At 41.8% G+C, this 21,915-nt stretch overlaps 3 protein-coding genes across 4 annotated transcripts in view; 1 reads left to right on the top strand and 2 right to left on the bottom strand.

The window, feature by feature from the left end:
• LOC139637913 (collagen alpha-1(XXIII) chain) overlaps positions 1–11,712 on the bottom strand; it is a 117,181-nt gene extending 105,469 nt beyond the window's left edge. Inside the window, exons 1-2 of the mRNA XM_071506892.1 lie at positions 10,522–11,712; positions 9,792–9,861 (exon numbers count right to left, since the gene is read on the bottom strand). Coding sequence (XP_071362993.1) covers positions 9,792–9,861; positions 10,522–10,800 — 349 coding nt within the window. The 5' untranslated portion in view covers positions 10,801–11,712. The remainder of the gene's footprint in view (positions 1–9,791; positions 9,862–10,521) is intronic.
• A 139-nt stretch (positions 11,713–11,851) lies between these two features.
• clk4b (CDC-like kinase 4b) lies at positions 11,852–19,261 on the bottom strand. Of its 2 annotated transcripts, XM_071506869.1 has the most exons (13): positions 19,103–19,261; positions 17,673–17,833; positions 15,911–16,160; positions 15,172–15,274; positions 14,796–14,862; positions 14,586–14,702; positions 14,290–14,456; positions 14,107–14,201; positions 13,864–13,993; positions 13,695–13,777; positions 13,522–13,601; positions 13,310–13,400; positions 11,852–12,622 (listed from the first exon to the last, which is right to left on the bottom strand). In XM_071506869.1, exons 2-13 carry the CDS (start codon positions 17,831–17,833, stop codon positions 12,428–12,430), a joined length of 1,539 nt encoding a protein of 512 aa, XP_071362970.1. In that variant the 5' UTR covers positions 19,103–19,261; the 3' UTR covers positions 11,852–12,427. The 2 variants fall into 2 exon arrangements, with proteins under 2 accessions (XP_071362970.1, XP_071362971.1); XM_071506870.1 differs by lacking the exon at positions 15,172–15,274 and having other exon boundaries at positions 19,103–19,218.
• A 961-nt stretch (positions 19,262–20,222) lies between these two features.
• tmem126a (transmembrane protein 126A) lies at positions 20,223–21,785 on the top strand. The gene has a single exon (XM_071506891.1). The coding sequence runs from the start codon at positions 20,384–20,386 to the stop codon at positions 20,999–21,001; it is 618 nt and encodes a 205-aa protein (XP_071362992.1). The 5' UTR covers positions 20,223–20,383; the 3' UTR covers positions 21,002–21,785.
• Positions 21,786–21,915: the final 130 nt, after the last annotated feature.

Below are 21,915 nucleotides of genomic sequence, written 5' to 3'. Positions count from 1 at the left end.
TCTCAAATTTCCCATCTTAGCAAAATACAGCTGCCAGTAATCCGCTGCTGTCACTGACCACTATAAAAGCAGGGAATGAGCTTGTGGGATAGACACACCTGAGGGTGCACCCACTTAGGTCCCCCTGGTTCTCTTCATTCTCTGTTTACAGTATGTGTGATAACCCCCTTCATCCCCCCACCTCACTCCTGGCTGAACTTTGGGTTAATGTATACATACGGCAAAAGGACTGACCCACTGTGGAGGTACAGCAGATCCCAGAGCCTGCATTAAATATACACTCCTCAAATCACAAATAGAGACAAGGAGAAAGAGAGAGATGCATCACTGGAATCAAGGTTGGAATGTGAAACATTGCAGAAAAAGAAAAGACAATAAGAAAATAAGCGATTAAAAGACATGTTTAGAAAGATAAAACTGAGAGAGACAGCAGGCCTGACACATGTAAATACACCCCTCCTCCCCGGGGGTGGTGTTAACTTGTTGAGACCCGCTCCACTCTAACATGCCCTCACCTCCCCATTATGACAGAATAACATGGACCAGTGATGCTGAGGGCTCGTTCAAAGGTTTCAGGCCCAGTTTTACAAGCTCAGCTCTCATTAAAGAGGTGCTGGGAGAGTGACGAGCCCGTCAAGGGGCTTTTACACTAAGCAGGAGCTTGTTCGGCGCAGTGAGGACCATCTGCGTCAACGATGCTTTGTTTCACACCTCCAACCACCACCACCACCATTCCACTGTGTGTCTGGGAGGAACACAAGGATAAACGATAACCTCTGCTCCAACTCTGCCTCGCTGTTTGTCTGGGTTCAAGTCCAGAGATGATATCTATCCAATAAATCCAGGTGTGTTTGCGTGAGTCCTGCGCTGCAGCTGGATTCAGCCTTAGTACATTCCTGATGGATTAACTGGTCTGTAAATGCCAAGGAGGAGACTGATACTGGAAACTTACTTCTGCGGATCTTTATCTGTGCAGGACATCTTAACTATTGATGGGATTGAATTAAAGCCTGTTTACATGCTTCATAGGTTTAGTGGAGCATTCAAGTGTTATTTCGCTCTCCAAGCACAGTTGGAAAGAGAGCATGATCAGAGTCTTCCTGTCAGGTCAGTTAATTCAGAACAATGATAAAACTAGTTCGGGCACATCCTGCTGCAGTGAGCGATCGTTTCACCTCACACTGCTGTCAGCCAGCCAGAGGCCACATGGTGGTGTTAAAGAGTTTTTCTGCTCCCCCATTAAAAGGCTATTCACCTTGTCACCTGCCACTTGTGATAATTAAAGAAAACATCATAGCAGTTTCCGCATTCGGCACAGCACTGCTCTGTAAGCCTGTGCCTCTCCTACTTGCTCTCAACCAGACTATGTTAGCTGTTGCTGAGAATGTGGCATCCCTGTGAAAATATTCTTAAAATATCTTGATACTGACTGACATTTAAGATATTCAGGAAAATCTATTACGGCCTTATCGTACTCTATTTTAACGCTTTTCATTGTTGGCTAAAATAAGATGTTCACCACAGTTATTTTTAAGAAAAGGAGAGGGGACTTTTTTATAAGATATCAAATAAAACAACCTCACAATACTAAAGTACCCAAAAACTATAAGGTTTGATAATAGTGTCAGATGTACTTGAAGCCAACATGCAGTTAATTGTAGGTTATACTTAACTTAACTAATCTCACACACCTGCTACAACAACGTTGCCAACAATGTTCACATCTACATAATTTCATTTTAAATGGGCCATATTAAGTGTAAACAGGTTTTCTTTTTGCCTGCCAGTTACTGTAAGTCACTCATTCGTTGAAAGCTACAGTATGCTCTGACATTATAGAAAAAAATCTTGTTCACTTTCCAAAGAGCATCTGTTAGGTTCACAGACCCTGTGGCTCCAGAGACACCATGAATGATTGCGTGGAGATGCTCTTAATTCAATTCAAGACAGAAGACATGAATTACATCCCTGTGGTTCAACACACCACTTGATGCTTTTGATGCACACTGCTCTGTTGAAAACAACTGGTGTTTTGAAATCATGTGCATCAGACAAAGCATTACTTTATGAAAAGCAGCAAATCAGATGTTCTTCTACGTCAACTTTTCCTTTGATGCTGTGTGTTTTGCAAACATATTGATACCTGATCTGCTTTGAATAAAATAACAACTTACTACAATTAAACAGCTACTTGATGCTCCACACTGTGTTTAACAATTCTCAAAAATGCAGAACTCTGTTACTGGAATAAGAAACATTATCTGATCCATGGTTATGTTGGGGGTGTGTATCCTAGCACCACTATATGGAGCGATGCAGGGCATGAGAAAAGTCAGCCTCATAAACAGTACCTCAATGATGTAAATATAAACGGGCCCTTACATAGCTGTTGCTCAACACTGGCCCTTTTTGGAAATAACTACTTCCACTGCCAAGAGGTGACGATCCACATTCTGATGCTTAAATATGAACACATGCATGCAAAATCCTTTAAATAAGTTAGAATCATTGTTTCCTCCTTCACCCACTCCACGTCGTCTCCCGCTTTTAATGATCTCAGGCAACTCCCACAGATAGTATAATATTATGTCAATAATTGCATCCAGCAGTGTTTTCTATGAATCAGGGTTTTGCCTGCCATCACTGGATGAGTCTGTTCTTCTTGGTTGTTGTGTCTGTTCTGCACATTTTCGCCTCGTTGAAAATTGTACCACTCACTTAAACACAGCTCTATCTAGGCTCCTCGAGTCTGTTATTTCTCAAGTCTCACTCAGTAACAATGAAGCTAACCTATTTCTATACTATAGCCAAACTCACTTACATCTCTTAGCTGTTTGCCCTTTATGGTTTGTAAGTTTTTAGACAAGATTAAATACAAAATTAGTTCCTCATCACCATCTTTTCCTGCAAAACAAGTGGATAAACCGTTACTTTAGAAACCACACACTGATACAGGGTCTACTAGAAGGAGTTGTGTCTTAGCAGCTTTCAGCGCACATATGTCACAGTAATCTTTTCAAACATTTGCAGTCTGCTTTCAGGACCTGTCACTCCACTGAAACTGAACTTGCTAAAGTGGTAAATGATCTTCTGCTTTTGATGGATTCATAGTTCACATGTGTGCCTCTCTTACCTCTCTGATCTCAGAGCAGCTTTTGACACCATAGATCATTGTATACTCCCAGAGCAACTGGAAAACTAATTTAGCGTCTCTGGCCTGGCATTCACATGGTTAAAGTCAGTCAGTATTACATCAGTATTTTCTGATGTGAAATATGGAGTACTTCAGGGCTCTGATCTCGGCCCTCTGCTTTTCTCTTTTTACATTTCACCTCTATGCCAAAGCATAGTCATAGAAGTCATAGAATTAATTTCCACTGGTACACTGATGACACTCAGCTGTACTTTCCTGTAAATGCTGATGACCCTTCTCAAGTGATCACATTAGAGGCCTGCTTGTCTCAGATAAAACTGAGAACTTGGTCACTGTTGTGGCCCCACAGACACCAGTTTCACAAACAACCTTTTAAAGGTTGGATCAAAATTCATTTCATTCTTTTAAAATTCATTAACTCTGGAGCAACCTCCCTGCTGACATCAGACTGTCTGACTCCACTGAGGCCTTTAAATCCAGACTTCGAACTCATCTTTACACCTTAACTTTCAGTCGGCAGCTTATTCTTTAGTTATTTCAGGCCTGGTTACTGTTCTCCCGCCAGCAGGTCTGTCTCAGTCTCAGTTAATCCTGTTGTTCTGCCAGTGAGGTTACTGTAAACTTTCTGATAACCACTGCATCTCTCTAACCCTCTGTTTGTTTATACCCTCAAGCACATGAGGGTGTAACCATAGTGCATCCTGGGACCTCTCTCTCTCTCCTGGCTGTTGGTGCCTCATTGAGGAGGCTTAGGGTCTGGATCTTCTTCCTCTGTACGTCTCAGCCTCCTTCTTGTCTCCCTCCCTCTGTGTTTGTTTCCTTCTCCTAGACATGTGAGTGATGTACTTGGTTTTGCCTCTTGTATGTTTGTGTAGTCTGTCCTTGTCTGTCTCTTCATGGTGGAGAGGAGGTCGTGTGGCTAAGGTCCCATCTGTTGGCAACACCTGGAAGCTGCTCGATGTCCTCCCAGATCATGTTCTTCACTAACATTTGTAACCTATGTCTATGATCCTGATCGTCGATACTGTCAGTTGTCCCGGTGTTCACTGGCTGCCACCTGGCCCTTTGCCCCTCTGTTTGTTCCTGAGATCCTTGTGGGCCTTCATGGGTTGCCGACTGTCCGGCCTGTGTCCGGCTGTTTATTTTCCAAGAGGAAGAATGTCGGCTCTGCTATTAAACACTGTGGTTTCACAAAGCTAACTTTAATAAGAAGGCTGATGAGAGACAGAGAGAGGAGGGGTCTGGATGTGGTTTGTGTGTGTGTGTGTGTGTGTGTGTCGGGTGGGTGAGTGCATAGTGTGTGTGTGCGTGTGTGTTAACCAATGGTCAAGAAGAGCTGCACACACATATAAATGTCTACAGATACACACCTGGAGTTGGTTGCACCAGCTTGTTAAAACTTCATGATAACATGAAATGTTGACAAAGTGGAGATTTACACATAACTACATTTAAAGCACCACACAAAGTACTCCTTACATAAAGATTAGACCTTTCAAAATAACTACCAGCTGAACCAAATGACAAAGCTAACATTAGCTCGCTAACATCTGACCTGTTTAGACTGAAGAGGTAATAGTTGTTATATGTGACCAGACACTACTGATGACATTAGTGATGTAAACTGAGATCTAACTCAACATTCAACATTTTTTTATCTTGAAGTCCTAAAGTCTTCAGCCCCAGCTGATGCTGACTCAAGTGACATCACCTGAGGCAGTTTATCAGACTTTGCACAGATCCCGCTGGAGACAAAAAAAGGCTTTTTTAACATAATGCAGAAGTACTCCCCAACACTACCCCCAACTGTGCAAAATCAGTGTAGCTCTCTTTAACTTTTAATGATGCATCCCCATTTAGCAAATCAATATTTTGAGTGAAAACTAGCAGTTACTGGGAACTTAGGGAACACTTGCACACACACACTTAGGGTTAGTCGTACCAGCAATTTGCAAATCCATCACCAACCCTGGAGAATATCGTCCATCTATATAGAAGCACCTTTGGAACCTAAAGCTGTGACCAACTAACTCAGCCTTTGACAGACACAAACATCTCCAAACTAAATATCTCCAACCAGCCAAGACGCGGCATTCCCCCCCTCCATCTACAAATAAACTGAGCACACTCAAGTCTTCCAAGGTCGTCTTCCAAATGAGAACAAGATATCAAGAAGAGTCACTCACTTTTATTCCCCTCTTACAGTGGCCAGTGGGAATAACAGACACTTCAGCCGAAGGATAAGAGTAACCTAAGGACACGAGGCTCTACAGCTGTGCATTAGAGCGGCTGTCTGTATGACGACTGTATCTGCAGTCTGTGATAAAATGGTTAATGAAAAGCAGGCTGTAAGAAAAGAAGGGAGGAGGGAAGAGGGGAAGCGTTTGGCTACTTCCTTCCTGACAATATCCATCACAAGGCAAATGACCACTGATAATCAACAACACTTTCTCACCAGACACCTCACCTATCTAGTACAATATATAAACGTTACGGTTAAATTGGAGAAACTCTTTTCTACAAATAAAAACATTGATGAACTGGATGTAGGAGAATTTATTCCCAACTGCATATTTGTCCAGAGCAGAAAAAAGTTACACGCAGAAAACACCCTGCAGACCAACTCTGAGAAATATGTGCATCCACGTACGGGCACCTGACTGTGTGCTGCAGAAGCATAGAAAGTACTTTGTATTTCAAAACTTGTATATTTTCTTCCCTGGTTTGAAGTCTCCTTCCCCCTGCAGCATAAATGTAATAAGCCACCTGGATTTTCTGCCACAGGATACCCTCTTCATAACTGACTTCATACACCGTGAATTTAAAGCAATGCAGTCAGTCACTGGGAGCCACACACTAAAACATGTGCCTGCAGACATCAAAACAAATACATGTGCGCGAAACACATGGGTGTAAGCGCGCATACACACACACACAAATAGAGCATAAGAAAGCAGACACTCACACGTGCACACACAGAGCTAGTTATGTGCTGCTCTCCAGCACATTAATACTTAAAGAAACTGCCTACAGCACATTGCTATGGTGGAACTAATCTAAAATGGGACTGGTTATGAAAACAAATTTCCTGCGTTTACTGTTTAAAATGGTCATTAATGGATCTTATATGGCCTAGTTGTTCTTTCTATGGCGATAGATTGTATAGGTAGGTACAAGCTTCCTGTTTGATTTATTATGGCTTTAAAACCAAAATACCGCCCTGGGGGTGTTGGCTCCATCATGGGTCCCCGTCTCCCCAAAACTGGCTTTCCCTGTCTCCTCCTCCAGGCAGGAGAGCAGGAAGCTGGGAAGGGAGAGCTTCCCCTCTGCCTCCTGGGTGAGAGGTTAATCCCCAGACAGGCCAGTTAACACTGATGATGGGCTTCACACAGGACGTTATACTGTATTTCCCAGCCTATTAAATATTACACTACTGCAGACAGTGGGGGTATAATAACAACCCTGTGCATACGTCGGAATTCAGAGACATAAATATAAATAGCTGTTCTTGTATGTAAAGAATTTTGGTTAACAAATGCATGTTTGTTGGTATGTGTGCATGAAAAGCATGTACACATAAATACTTCAAGGAACCCTGCTGTGAGCCTGCTCTCTCCATTATATAAATACTCACAAACACACATATACGGGGGGCCTGTGCCCCTGTGTGTTAATGAGCTCTTATCTGATGGAAGGTGATCTGACTGCACAGTCAGGGGTCTGACCTCTTGCTCTCATATACACTAAAACCAAAAACTTAGATGCCCTATACTGACTGAAGGAGTTCAGTCCTACCTATAACCTCGGACAGAGACTTACACTCAGTTAATTGACTGTTTGGTTGATAAAAATCAGGGAAATAGAGAAAAATGTTCATCACAATTTTCCAATGCCCAATGTGACAGTCCAAACTCCAGTCTTCAGTGACCGGTGAGTGAGTAATATTGATGGTGTCTCCGGCTGCCTTTTAGTTTTGGGCCTGTGCCCAAGTGTGGGCAGACTTTGTGCCCCCTTGTCGGCATCAGAGCTGTTAAAAAGCCTTTAAATGCAAATTGCAGAGATGACAATACACTCCCCCTACACAGGACACATACAGCCCCCACATGGTTCTAATTAGCCAAGGCACCATAAAGGTGTTATGTTCATGTGTAAGTAATGAATGTGTGCGTACGTTTGTCTGCGAGCACACGTTGTGTGTGTCTGTTGAGGGAACAGGCGGGTGTTAATTGCAAACACCTGAAGCTTGTAAGCAGAGTTGGACTCTGTGACATAGTTTGCCTAAGACTTTACGACTGCTGGCCGTGTTGTATCTGTGAGCATAAAAGTGTCACAATGCTGCTTCCACTGAGGGGACGCGAGAGATAAATGTCCTGAGTCAGAGCCTGTGGTCAGATTCTATTTGTAGACTCTGTTTCTGCTGCTCTAGCAGTGTCTGAACCAGGGGGTCTTGCCATCGAAATTGTTTTTTTCCTGTCAGAAGGAAGTCCTTAAGTCAGAAGTTTCAATGACAAATTCATCATCATCGTTTCTAGTGCTGCTGCAGAAGTGCTGCCCTCTGTTGGGCCCCCGTCCTCTTGCATGCTGAAAGGTGAGCATCTGATGCGGAGGCATAGCTTTACTGGCAGAAATGCCGCTCATGCTGTGTGGTAGCGCATCTCTCACACACATACAGGCAGGAATACCTTGGCCTGTGATCCTGGTGGTGAGAGATTCAAGTTTCAGGTGGCGAGAGCTGGTGCTAAAGGGAGCGAGGGGTCTCTTCTTACACTGTCGTGTTGAGAGAGGTGCCTCTGTCGGCCCCTCAAAGGCTCAGAGACTGAAACTTAGACACACACAGCCACACAGGACCATGATACTGCTTGTACACTGTCTCACAAGGTCGCAAATGGGATGCACACATGTAGGCACAGAAGCACAGCTCAGATAAATACACATAAAAACATTTGACATAAATCACATGTAGAGTTTTTGGCGCAAACACGTGCACACCCCTCACAGTACCCAGTTCACATGGCTTCTTAAGCACAAAGCACCAAGGACCATCAGCTGAGAAACCCTCTTTAGAAATAAACACATTTTATGGAGAAATGTTAACAAGTCTGTATTGAGCAATCTAATTGTTGCGACATGAAAAAAATACATGTCTGCAGGCATTTAGTTGTTGCATCAGTGCAGCAATAAACAAAAAAGGCTTTTGTTTCACCAAAAGCAAAGCACCACATTTAAAAGGCTAGAAACTGAAAGGGGAAAAATTTCAATAGACTTCTGAATAGTTGTTGAGGGATTGTATTTCAGTGCAAAATCAGCTTGATTTCACAGTAGTTCAGCAAAATTGACAGGAAAATGGGATGCAACATCTGATACAATAATGTGATCTAATAATAATAATTATACACTAATTATAATAATAGTAATTACAATAAAATGCACAAGTAGGGCAGCACAGGCTTGTCCTAATCTGGCAACTTTTTACAAGGTACATGCCTGATTACATTTCGACTGAGTACGAATGCACCGAATGACAAAAGTGGAACCACAGCAAAAGACCAACAACTTGTGTTAACAGTATCAGTGGCTTCGGCTCTGCTGAATCCAAAGCAAACAACAAATACTTGCACCAACTTCGCCGACCAGCCACACAGAGCAAGTGAGCTATCTTGGCACAGCAGACTTCAGACTAGAAAACAGAATGTGTTGAAAGTGGGCCAGAAATTCCACTACTGAACGCTTTCACCTGTTCTCGTTGTTGCAGGGCTCTTCACACCCTGACACAAAGAAAGAGAGAGAGGGAGGAGAAGGAAAGGAAAGGAAATTTCCCCAAATCTGCAGATAAGCATCTTAAAAACTCAACCTCCTCTTTGACTTCTTGAAACAAAAATTTAGGAGCAGAGAATGCGTGGAAGCAGTTTTCCTTTCTTCAGAAACTTTGGCAAGATTCCACTTGCGATTAAAACACACACACACACACACACACACACACACAAACACACACATCCTGTTGCTACAAGCCAAAAGATTTCTCTGTCCATAAACCACAACTTTCTTTTCCATAGGCGTTGTTGATGCGTAATCAAAATGTGTTGATGCCCCGGAGCCAGGAACGTTCACCAAAATAAAAGAAATACCATCTTTCTGTGATTCACAAGCACAAGAGAGGTGTCTGTGTGTAACATGATGCAGATCACACACTGTTCTCCACCCAAGGATCTATCACAAGCCCTGTAATGAACACCACAAGCCAAAAGTGGCCAATCTTGGCACACGGCTGCTCCATCTATTAAAGTGAGCATCCCCCACTGACACTGGGGCTGCTGGGCTCATGCTGGACGTCCCAACCCCACTGACTTGCTGAGTGTTGAGCCCTGCTGTCACAGTATGGGCCCTACACAGGCTTAGGGGCCATAATCCCTCACACAGAAAAAGACACACACACACACACTCAGACATATACCCTAGAAGTTCAGGAGCGCTGTCAAAAGCATCACAAGCAGGGAGACAATCATGTTTCACGAGCAGTCGGGTCAAGCTTAAACCGGAACTTTTACCTGAGATAGGGTCCTGACTTTTAGTGTATTGCTTGTTTTGTTTGTGTGTTCTGGTAAGTGGCACTCATGCTTCAAAGAGCAGACACAGATACCTGGAGGACAGGAGCACTCTTGGCCAACATCCCTTGCTGTTCGCATTTTCGGCATCAGCACCATCATTTCCTGCAGACACACAGAGCAAATTCCAGTGTAAAATAAAAAACCCAGTCCCCACTACATATGGATACTAGCTACATATTCTCTATGCATAACAGTGTAAGAGATAAAGTGAAAAAGTTTTCATTTGGTTTGAATAAGTCTTTCGGGCTACAGAATTGGTCAACTTTATCAAAAAAAAAAAAAAATGAACAAACGGATATCATTAGGGAAAATTTCATAGATTCGACTAAGATTAAAATAATTTCAGTGGTTACCAATAACAATTATGAGATCATAATCTTTCCCCCATTACATATAGCCCTACAACTAAAAAGGTTTCCTCAATTTCTTTTCCACACGATTAAATTATAGGTTGGTGTCTATCATCAGTGGTTATGTCACCCTATAAAGAGCTTTAACTGCAAACTAATTGGCCAGCTGCATGTCTGGTAGATCCCTCAGGTCATGCGTTAAAAAAGGACTGATTTTAGGAGGAATCATTAGAGTACAGTTACCAAAAGGTGCCGTGGCTGTGCGTTTGCAAACTTTACTGCACATGTCCCCTGTTATTACGCACACTTTACGCACAGGCGAGCAGCGGGTCTGTCGGAGTTTCACGCCAACAACATATGTATTTATCAACAACTATTGGTTTCAGTTAAATCCACAATAGGCGCCATGTACCTCTTTCACGAACTTCCCTATTGGGTTTCTCAGCTCTGAAATTAGGGTCCCATCCTCATTTAGAAAAGCCCTGCGCGGCGCTTTGTCCGTCTCAAACTGCATTCGCTTCTCCACAAGGAAGGTCTTGAAGCTCATCAGACTACACACGGTGATGGAGCCCAGGGACATCAGCAAGCACAGAGCGATGAGAAAACCTGGCAGCCACCGCTGCACCGCAGACTTGGTGGCACACTGACACACCGGCTTACTTTCCCCGATGGAGTCGCTGGCTGTACCCATGCTGAAATCCTGCCTTAAAGTTCTCTTGATGAAAAGAAAATCACCCAAATGGCTTGTATTGTTGGTGTAGGTCTGCAACCAAATTGTAACCAGCCTCTGTGGACTAACTGAGCAGCATTCACAACAACCAGCCCCAGCACGCCAGGCTCAGGATTCAAAGCGCTGCCTTAAATTAGTCTTGGAACAAGAGGCAGCGGCTGGGAGCGCTCTGGGTGCCAAGCGGAGAAGAGGCGCCTCCTGACTCGCAGGTCGCTGTTTCCTGTTGGGGAGTATCCGACATGGATGTGCAAGTGCAACTACCAATGCGTCCAATTGTTTGCCTCCCTAAAAGTTGCCCGGTCAACTAGTTGAGATGCGCCCGCCCTGTGGACCACGTGGGAGGTTGCAGATTGACAGCTGGGTGAGACTGAGAGGGGCCGACCCCGCTGAGGGACCCCCGCTTATTTTGGTTGAGTCCCTGCAACTAGTTTTTCTAGTTCTTTTTTTTTTTTTTTTTTCACCATTGTTTCCAGACTCATTGTAGTCGACTGAAATGTATATGGACTGGAACTGTGGCGGATGGCCATGTGCCTTGTTAGTGAAATAAATTGTGAAATTATTTGCTGAGTAATTGAGCAGTTATGGCTTTACAGTCTATTTATGTCAGTATTTTTCAATAAGATACCCTGTGTCACCGTTTACACATCACAAATCACCTGTCAGAAACTGTCAACTCCGTAAACCGTTTCCAAGTTGAACAATAAGAAAAGTTTAACTCAGTATTTTGAAGGCTAATAAAACACCTTTGAAAATATCGTTTTGTTGTCGGACCTTTATGAGTAGACCAGTACCTGTCGTTTCAATGCAGTTCCTCTTTTTTGTGTCACAACAAGGATTTGTTTCAAAGCAAATCTGTATGATAATTTTCTCCATTACAAACCTACAGTGATAGAAGTGCTCCTCTAGCTCTACCATGTTGGCCTTCTGACGTTCACTTTGCAGTAATTCTAAAGGCCTTTACTGCCATCCTGTGGTCTAATGCGGCTACTGCACAAAACATTTCTCAGCACACTTCTGTCATCTATTCACGTTTATTGAGAAAATGCACATAATGCAAAGGTTACATAACCAGCCAGTGAAAAAGAGAAATACCTGAACAAATTCTATAAACAAAGATTTTCTGCCTGCAATAGCTTTTTACATATACACTGCTGAATAAGTTGTTACTGGTGAGACTGAATCAGGATAAAGCATTTCTGTCTGTTACATGATCAATCACCTATTTGACAATGTGCACACAGAAGATAGATGGACAGAACTGGACTAATCAGGAATTTAAAAAAACATCTCTACGAAGATATGATCAGAAGCAACAATTTAAATTACAATGGCAAATAAATAGAAACCACTTGGGGGGACTCGTTACATCAAAACATGCCGCAGATGCAAACAAAACTTGAGGATGTGTGAGATTAAGAAGCACTGGTTTAAGGACAAGACACAGCAGAGCAGGGCAGTGGACTGATACAGTCAGTTAAGATACACCTCTCCTGGAGAGTCAGGAAATGAAGGCTAGCACCGAGCACCATGACAAATGTCATGGTGACGCCAGGTTATGACCGAGGTTACAGGTCAAAAGTTTACAGGTTCAGGAGTTCAGTCTTCTCTTGCTGCTGCTGCATTTACTGCTGCTGCTGCTGCTGCTGCTGCTGCTGTAGCGGGAGAAGAAGGGGTGTCGGAGAGCTTGTTCAAGACTGAGGCGCTTAGCTGGATCATACTCCATCATCTTCTCGATCAGGTCAAACAGCTGCTGGTGGTCTTCATCTTTAGACACCATGTAATGCTGGTGGGAAAGGACGAACACTTGTTAATCAGTCACTTGAAACTATGTCATAAATAAATTAGTACTCTGCATCTGCAAGTGTTGTTCTACATCATGTGCGATACCATGATAAACATCATGCAAGTAGTGGACACTTCGTAGTTTAAGTGTTGTTAATAGAACACACTTTAGGAATGTGTTTGTGTGCCATCTGTCCAAGATGGGATTTTAATACATGCCAAGATCAAAATGCATTTATAACCTTTTTATATTCAGATACAGAGATGCTCAGAATGTACTGAACTTAGGTTCTGGGGGACACAAAAGTTCAGGCAAGGTGGCTTCCAACAACTCCAAAACTGTCTTATTTACATGCATGCTGCGTATTTCACTCAGACAACTGGTTTATACATTAGTTATTTTATGACCAACAGCTGAGCTCAGTAGCTGTGTGCAGCGGATTGGGGATTCTGTTCTGATTGTGAAGATGTGGGCTACATACAGAGTAACCATGAGGTGACTCTTGGATGTACTGAGGGCCCCCATGCTCAGTCACACGATAGAACATGTAAACATCAGAGTTTGAGTTGTTGGAAGGTGCATTTCACACATTTAATAGAAACTGGTGTGTTTTTTACTTTTATTTAAAAATACAATAGCACTTCAACACTGACTGTATGTGGCCATCTCCAACTCCATTCCTCTTACCTTGAGGGGTTTGCAGTGTTTCTTGACATATCTCCCTGAAGAACTGTGCATGTCCCAGTCCAGCTTGCACCGGTGAATGTACCGCCGTTTCCTACAAAACACGCAAATCTCTCCACAATTACAAATCAAAACCATTCAACAGTGCTGAAAAATCTTCCATGTCACTACACATGAGAGCTAATCATAAATTAAGTGTGTGAATGGGCTCTTACCTGGTTTTCTGCAGGAGGTTTGTGGGGATGGGGCCAAGGACTCTCTCCATCATAGCAAGGTGCTCTTTACTGTCATGGGTCTAAATAAGAGAACAATGTGAGCAAGCTTAATAAATGCTATGGTTAATGTCGCAAGTGTTAATAATTTCATTACCCTCTGTAATGCCAAGTACCTGGAAGAGAGTTGATCCAAGGTAGTACTCAATAAGTATACAGCCTACACTCCAGACATCACAGGAATGGTCCCAGCCCAGATCTGAAAGAGAATGTTAAGTGAATAACAAGTCACCAATAAAGGATATGCCCAGTGTTTTACTGCAGTGCTTTAAAACAGCCACTTACCTAAAATGACTTCAGGAGCACGGTAGTGACGTGTCGACACCACAGACGTGTGGTGCTCATGTTCATATGTGGCATTGCCGAAGTCCACAATTTTCACATCTGGGTTCTTCAATGTCCGCTCATCCCGTTTCTGAGATCAAGAACACAATCATGCACTCACACAGCTGCTGGCACAAACAACGAGTTCTGGACTTTTTCAGGTATTTAAAAAAAAAATTCTGGTTAAATATTTAAGACGCTTACTTTTTCACGGTTGTACTCCATATCATAGTCTGAATCAATGAAGAGAATATTCTCAGGCTTCAGATCTGTGTGTGTCAGCTTGTTCTTATGCAAAACTGAAAGACAAGACCACATACATTTTAAACCAAGCCATTTTCAGAAACGCACTGTATTTTTTTCTGTACATGTGTGTCTAGTACTCACATCGAACAGCTCGGATGATCTGGTAAGCCATGTGTCTGATGTGTTCGATTGGGAAAGGCTGGAAGTTGTTCTCTTTGAGGAAATCATAGGTGCTGAGGCCAAGCAACTCAAAGGCGATACAAATGTGGCCATGGTAGTCAAACCAGTCCAGCATATGCACACATGCACTAAAGAAAAGGAAAGGTAGAATAGATGCCAAGTAAATTTCTTGTCTGGCAAATTCTTAACACATTATCATGTCATAACCTAAAGATGATCAGACTGTTAGGGTATGAAGTTACTATGGATTGACTTACTATCTCTTGTCAGAGTCAAGGGACTTCAACTGTGCAAGCACCTCTACCTCAGACATAGCTGCCTCACGGTAGCGGTCTATGTTTTTAATGATCTTCAGAGCCACACGAGCTCCATCACTGAAAACCCAAAATATAAATATTTTTTTAAAAATGTAAAAAAACATATCCAGCATGTTTAGCCATAGCAAGTATTTTCTGATTTATACTTACTTAGAGTGATCAATGCATTCAACAACCTTCCCAAAGGCACCCTCTCCTAGAGTACACACAATCTCATCTACAGAAAATAGAGAGTTGAAGTTAGAGACACAGCACTGACAAAGTGAAACACTGTCGTTTGGCTGGTTCACTGCCTGATGTTACATTGCTGTTTAGATACACTACTATAACTGGCTTCTCAACACTGGCATACAGCTCAATGCTAAATATGTTACACTGACAAGCTATATCTAACCTAAAAAATTAAGTCTATTGGCCCAAATACTTCATCCTTTAATTAATGTTTGGAAATAAAAACCAGACAACAAGAGAGTGAGAGACACAAAGTGTGAACAACAGTAGGAAAAAAAAGGTATATATTCTATACATCTCGCTCTCAGCATGTCTCCACTGTGATAGATGAGGTGACCCTCGTCATCATCCTCAACACTCCTGGATCTTTTCCTGCTCCTGCGGTGATGGCTCCTCCTCTGCACCGGAACCGCCGCAATCCGCCATCACATCAATAACCCATCAGTCAGCCAGCACCAGGCCACCACAATGCGACATCGTCATTCATTCAACCAGGCCAAGGGGGGGAGGTGTAGGGGTGGATAGATTCGGCCCGTTCAGTAACACCGCCAGGCGAATGGACGGAGCAGCAAATTCAAATTCAGCCCCGTCAGAGAAATTGGGCGCCAGCCACCACATAGTGTGTGTTACAGAAGAAAAACATGGCAACAAGATTTTCAGATGAGAGACTTTCTCAGAGTAGTACAGAAAAAAACTGAACTTGAGTGATTACAGTCTTTCTACATGTAGTTCTTTGTAACTCTTTACTATCACGTCCCATAACTACCCACTAAGATTTCAGCACAAATACTGGGTCCACTTTTCTCTTGAAAAATCAATAAAACACTCACAATCCCTTACTTCCTGAGCCCCTAAGTCCCCTACTTGTCAATACTGGAAATCATGCTTAATAGTGAGGTGTAGAACACACAGAGAGATACAGAGAGACAAAGAGATAGGTGTTAAGCATTGGCTAAACACCAGTGATAATGACCCTTTCGATTTGGCGGTATAGACAAGGGAGAGGGATAGATGGGACAAGGAGGTTCCCGTACCGAGGAGGACCTGTGGCGAGAGTGGCTACGCCTGCGCCCCCTGTCTCTGTGCCTGCGGCTGCTTCGCCTGCTGCGACCACTCCGACCACTGCGCCCCGATGACTTGCTGTAGTGGTGCCAGTCAAGGTTTCTGTCCTTGCAGGTGCCTTCACGGCTGTCCTCCTCATAGGCCATGTCCAAACTGCGGTCCTGGGTATGTCCTTCCCGAGAGTCCAGCCTGTGGTTCAAACTGCGGGTCTCCAGGTAGTGTCTGCAGTCAAAGAAAAAAAGGCACACACAGATCAGAAACAAGATCTTCAAAGCGTAGGTCAGGTCAGGAACAACCCAGTTTCCTGTCTGATCGAGTTCTTAAGTGAAGACTGGATATGATGGTGCTAATGGTCCGCCTGTTGCCTGACACTCTATCCCTTGTGCCTTTTATGTAAGATTTGGAATTAGCAACATACTGATTTACAGTCACCAAGCACCAAGCATCCCGTTCAATGACGGGTTGCAGTTCAGAAAACATTTTAGTGACGGATTGTCACTGCCCAAATAGTACTTTGAGGAGTTTATAAATACCAATATGTAATGCCACACATCTGGGCAGTTTTAACATTTATGCTGTGTCATTGGCAACCCATTGCATGCCTTCCTTGAAACTAAAACTGAACGATTTGATGGAGCATAACACGATAGGCAATTCTACACTTGCAGATCTTGGTACCCCAGAAGTTAACACCTACATGGTACCATTTCTGCCAATATGAATTGGGGATCTAAAAAAAAAACTCCCTCTCCGGGAACATTCCTTAGCTAAGATTCTATATCACCGTCCAGTAGTTCTTTATATGTGCCTTGCTCTTAAACACTGTAATGTTTGCTCATAAAGGTTGAGTTTGCTCATAATGTTTCTAATTACTTCCACCACACCCACCAAGAAGGCTATGTTAGCACCTAAGCATCTAAAAAAGACCAAGAAACCCCAAGAGCCCTAGCACCCTGTTAGTGTCAGGTGTCTTCCAGGAAGAAGTCTGCCTCTCTACAGGATTAAAATTAGAGTAGATGTGGGAACATCTAATGTAACCCCATTGGCCATCATACATGCCCACAAAAAGATAGAATTGCAAAACATAAAATCACTGCACATAGCTTCACCAGGTAAACTGAAATTGCAAATAAACTGTTATTTAAGGATAAAAGGATTAATTAAAAAAAAATCTATTAGACGTAATTCTAAGAACACAAACCGTGGAAATTATACAGACATAAGAGTGGTGTTCTATAATGCAAATATAATCGTCAATATGGAGCACATGTGCTGTTTACATATTTGAAGCCTTACCAATTTAATTTGAAGCACAATTTCTGAGAACAAGAGCCATTATATTGGTAAACAGGATGTAGTCTAACTATATTTTATAGTTTTTAAATCTTAACTGACCTGCATTTGGAAATAGTTGCTCCTCAATTTAACCACAGTGTCAATGCTACAATTTCTCATGTTAAGATTGGTTTTGGTCTTGAATGGCATTTCAGACATAATCAGCATCTGATCTGACGGTCAGCCCATCTTCCAAACTGGCTCAAGTTGGGGACATAAACTTTACGTACTAGGTTTTACATACCCAATTTTTAATTCTGATATTTACCTAAACTTTACCAACCTTCTTTCCTGGATAGGTTATAATGTGGCTCTAGCCATATAAACAGCTTTCCTACAAACTCTCAGCTGTTAGAAATGTGCAGCTTAAGAAACCAAGATATATAGATATATATTTACCCCTCATGTGTCTTGTGCTGATGGTGAATTCTTCTAGACTTATTCTCTCTTTCGCTGCTGTGCGAATCTCGTTTCTTTCGCTTACGACACTCCATCCTTTCTTCCCAGCTGTACTCATCAAGCCAGACACCTGGGGAACGCATTTGTTTTGTGTGACGCATCTGGAATACATAAACAAGAAAAAGAAGTCAAAATGACATAACCTAGAATCCCACTGAGTCCTCACTTAGCCATTTGTGTTTATATTCATCAATAACTACACAGTTTTTGTATCCATGGCCTCCAGTGCAGCATGACAAATGGGTTTGTTTCAGTTGAAACCCTTCCCCCATTACAAGACAGCCAGCGTACTGCATGACATATGTCTGCAGTCAGCTAACATAACCAGTTATAAAACATCATGGCTAAACAATTGAGGTTAAGCAAGAACATTTAAAACAATACGCTAACTGACTATAAGGTTGAAGGACCAAACTGTAATAGGCTACAATTTTGATAATTACAACAACAATGGTATTGTCATGCTTTCAAATAATTTGCCATAAATAAATAAAATACACTTGGCTGTGTAACTTCACAATATTCTTACAGTTAATAAATTAAATAATAATTCGAAATTAACCAGTAAAGTATGTACCAAAGTATGTTTAGTTGCACCTCACAAGCCAGATCATAATAATAATAATAACTTCCGCGTCGGAACTGCGTGGCTGACTACAGAAAGCTGCAATATGCAATACAATAGTACAACAGTTAAGTAACAACAAAGAAAATCTAACTCAGCCACTCTTTGTAAACTAAAGTTACGAAAATTTGGTTTGTAAAATACTAGAACAACACCGCAGTGGTTATAACTTGCACCAACGTATGCTGGCCGTTTCCTTCCTACCGCTTTAGGCCTGCAGCAGTCTGATACCATCGACATGAACTTCCAATTTTTATTCATTACTGCATTTACATTTGGTGACTAGCAATTCAAAAACTTGTATTTTTGTCAGTTATACGACTATAACTAGTCAACTGAGGGATGAATGGATATATACAAGGCCGTCGCTGAGTTCTAGTCTTTTCTCGCTCCAAAGGCCCGTCGAGCGCTGAGCACTTTAACGAGTGTCCACCAACAACAATATCAACGTTACTTCAGTCAGCATTTTAACGTACCACATTAAACAGATCACACTCTACAGTGACTACAAATTTCATAAGTGGTGACTGTTTTCGTTAGAGAACGCTGTCGCCTGATGTTCAAAGCCACGAAATCCGACGAGACATGTTTTTGTAACCTCACACGAAGGCCTACATGTCCTGTTGACGAGACGTCGAATATCGGAAATGCTAACTGGCTAACGTTAGCTAACGTCAAGGAATACATTACACGTTTGGAAACTCAATAAAAAGGTACGCGGCAGTGATAAAAGAATTGACGTTACCTTCCTTTAACAATCCTGAGGTTCAAAAACAACAAGGTTTTTCGGTTCCGTGAAAAGTATGAACAAAGAAACTGGAAAATGCCTCTCACTACTTTTCTTCAAAGATGGCGAGCTTCAATCTGAACGAACGTTTTTTTCCCCTGAACGTTCTCGAACACATTCCATGACGTAATGCACAGTGATAACGTGTAGTCACATGACACAGTGACTGTGACTGTGTTGTCCTGAGTTCAGTCTTTCAGGAAGTTTTCTTCTTCTTTTGGGATTCATTTCAGGTTGTCAATTCAATTTATTTATAGAGCACATTTAAAAACAACAAACCGAGACCTTTTGTGGGGTTTTGACGAAAGCAAGGTCACTTGCAAATTCACAATTTATACCTTAATACCCAATACATATAGTCTATATATAATATTAGTCTGTGCCTTATAAGCTAATATTAATGTGCTTTTACGAAAATATAATATCCATAAAATGTATTATACCTTAAAACCCAATACATATATTCTATATATAATATTGGTCTGTGCCTTATAAGCTAATATTAATGTGCTTTTACGAAAATATAATATCCATAAATGTATTATACCTTAATACCCAATATATATATTCTATATGTAATATTAGTCTATGCCTTATAAGCTAATATTAATGTGCTTTTACGAAAATATAATATCCATAAAATGTATTATACCTTAAAACCCAATACATATATTCTATATATAATATTAGTCTATACCTTATAAGATAATACTAATGTGCTTTTACGAAAATATAATATCCATAAATGTATTATACCTTAATACCCAATATATATATTCTATATGTAATATTAGTCTATGCCTTATAAGCTAATATTAATGTGTTTTTACGAAAATATCCATAAAACTGGAACAATGAGAAAGGTTCCTGATATTACAATGGAAAAAACACCAGAATCTTAATCTTAATTCATCCATGCGTTTAATATGAACTTTTGTCTGACATGAAAGCTCTGCTGTGTTGGAGAGACGTTCATGCTTACGAGTAAGTAAGCACTTTTCTTTAAAATAAATGACAAATCTAGTTTTGTGCGCTTCTTAGCCTCGCCTGGGAGGCTTTACTCAGGGCAACAGAAGCCCCCCACAGCCTGTGAATTATGGGTAAGACATGTCTGCGCTCTGTCTTCATCCTGAGGACAGTATCGCTTCAATGTGAAAACCGCAGACCAGGATCTCCAGCGACACAACACGGGGGGACATCGTCGGGTTAAACCACATGGTTTAAACTTTAAGTCTGAAGATGTCGGAAAATATCCGGAAGGAGAGCGTCTCTGGAAATCCGCTCAGCAGAGCAGTGATCGCTGAAATGCTGGCGAATAATTTCAAAAAACTTCCCGACACTGATCGGAACCTCTTCCTCTATGGGCCCTTGTATCTCGCCGGAAACGCGGCTCTTGCGGGATTAATATCCAACAGCTTGTATCGCAGAGCTTTGAATGTGACGCAGGCGGCCGTCGCCTCCAGCCTGCCGATGGCCGTGGTGCCCTTCCTGACGGCGGCTGCCCTGTACAACACAGTGGTGTGCTGCCCCCTCCTGTCTGGTGACCTCAACTGCCCCACCTGTGCCCAGATACGAGGTGCACTTGTGGGTGTGGTCGGTGCTGGTGTGTACCCCATCCTCCTGGCCTTACCCTTGAATCTCGGCCTTGCATCCAGGTACAACACAGCACCTCTGCCGGAGAAGGGCAATGTGCTCCGGTACTCGTTGGACCTGTCCAGACCGATCCTTAGAAGAATGAGGGCAGTGTTTGTCCTCCAGGCCTTCTTCGGCACCTACCTGGGCTCCAGGCATTTTGGATCTTACACCAAACTGGCCCAAATAACATTTGGTCCAGATGGAGAGGCACTCAAAGACTAAAACGAACTGCACTGAACTTTCAAAGAAGCTCGTTGTTTTGTATTGATTTGCCACCATTTAATATGCTTGAGATTTTCCCCATAAATAAAATAAAGTTTGGGCTTTTGAAGATTGGTGGATTGTCTAAATTAACATTAAATTAATGGTATACGTTAATTTACAGATTTACAGATATTTATTGAAATCAACATCAATTTCTCGCCATAAAGAGATAAAACTTTAAAAATCTGGCATCATCTTAAGCTGTAGATATTATTTAAAATAAAAGCTGAAACAATGAATCAATTATTAGAAAACTAATCTTCGATAAATTTAAGAAATTGTTTAAGTCATTCATGAAGCAAAGTGCCAAGCATCCGCTAGTTCCAGCCTCTCAGATTTATTGCTTTTTTCAGTTTTATCACTTTGTATATTAAATATGGCAGAAACGTGTATTTTAAAGAGGTCACCTGGTCTTTGGGGAATTGCAATGGGTCGTTTCCACTATTATGTGATGTTGTAGACAAAATAATTAAATGATCAAATTTAAAGAATAACTGAAAGATTAATCTGTGAGGAAAATAAGTATTAGTTGCAGCTTTTTTACTACAGAAACCAAGACTTTAATGGGGTTGCGTTTGGCTCTGTGGACTGCCTGAATGAATTTATCTGTAGTGTTTCAGCTTTGAGTCAAGCAGATCTTGTAATGCGCCTGTCCATTCATCCAATCAACTGCATTTTCTCAGCATGTATCATATTTTTTTGATGAAATTAAACGTTTAGAAATATCCACATGCAAATGAGATGAAGTGGTTGAAAATCAATAAAATGTCACTGCTGATGCATTATGAGTTCAGGTCAGCAGCGCTTTGATCAAGCCGTAAATCTTAATAAGGCAGAAAAATGGAAATTAATCAAACCAAGCAATGTCATAA

The sequence above is a fragment of the Trachinotus anak genome, unplaced genomic scaffold (genome assembly GCF_046630095.1).
Source record: "Trachinotus anak isolate AG129_WGS33_773 ecotype Australia unplaced genomic scaffold, CSIRO_AGI_Tana_v1 ptg000021l, whole genome shotgun sequence".
Classification (NCBI taxonomy): domain Eukaryota; kingdom Metazoa; phylum Chordata; class Actinopteri; order Carangiformes; family Carangidae; genus Trachinotus; species Trachinotus anak.
Note: the sequence above shows the minus strand (reverse complement) of the source record. Positions and strands in the feature narration are given on the sequence as shown.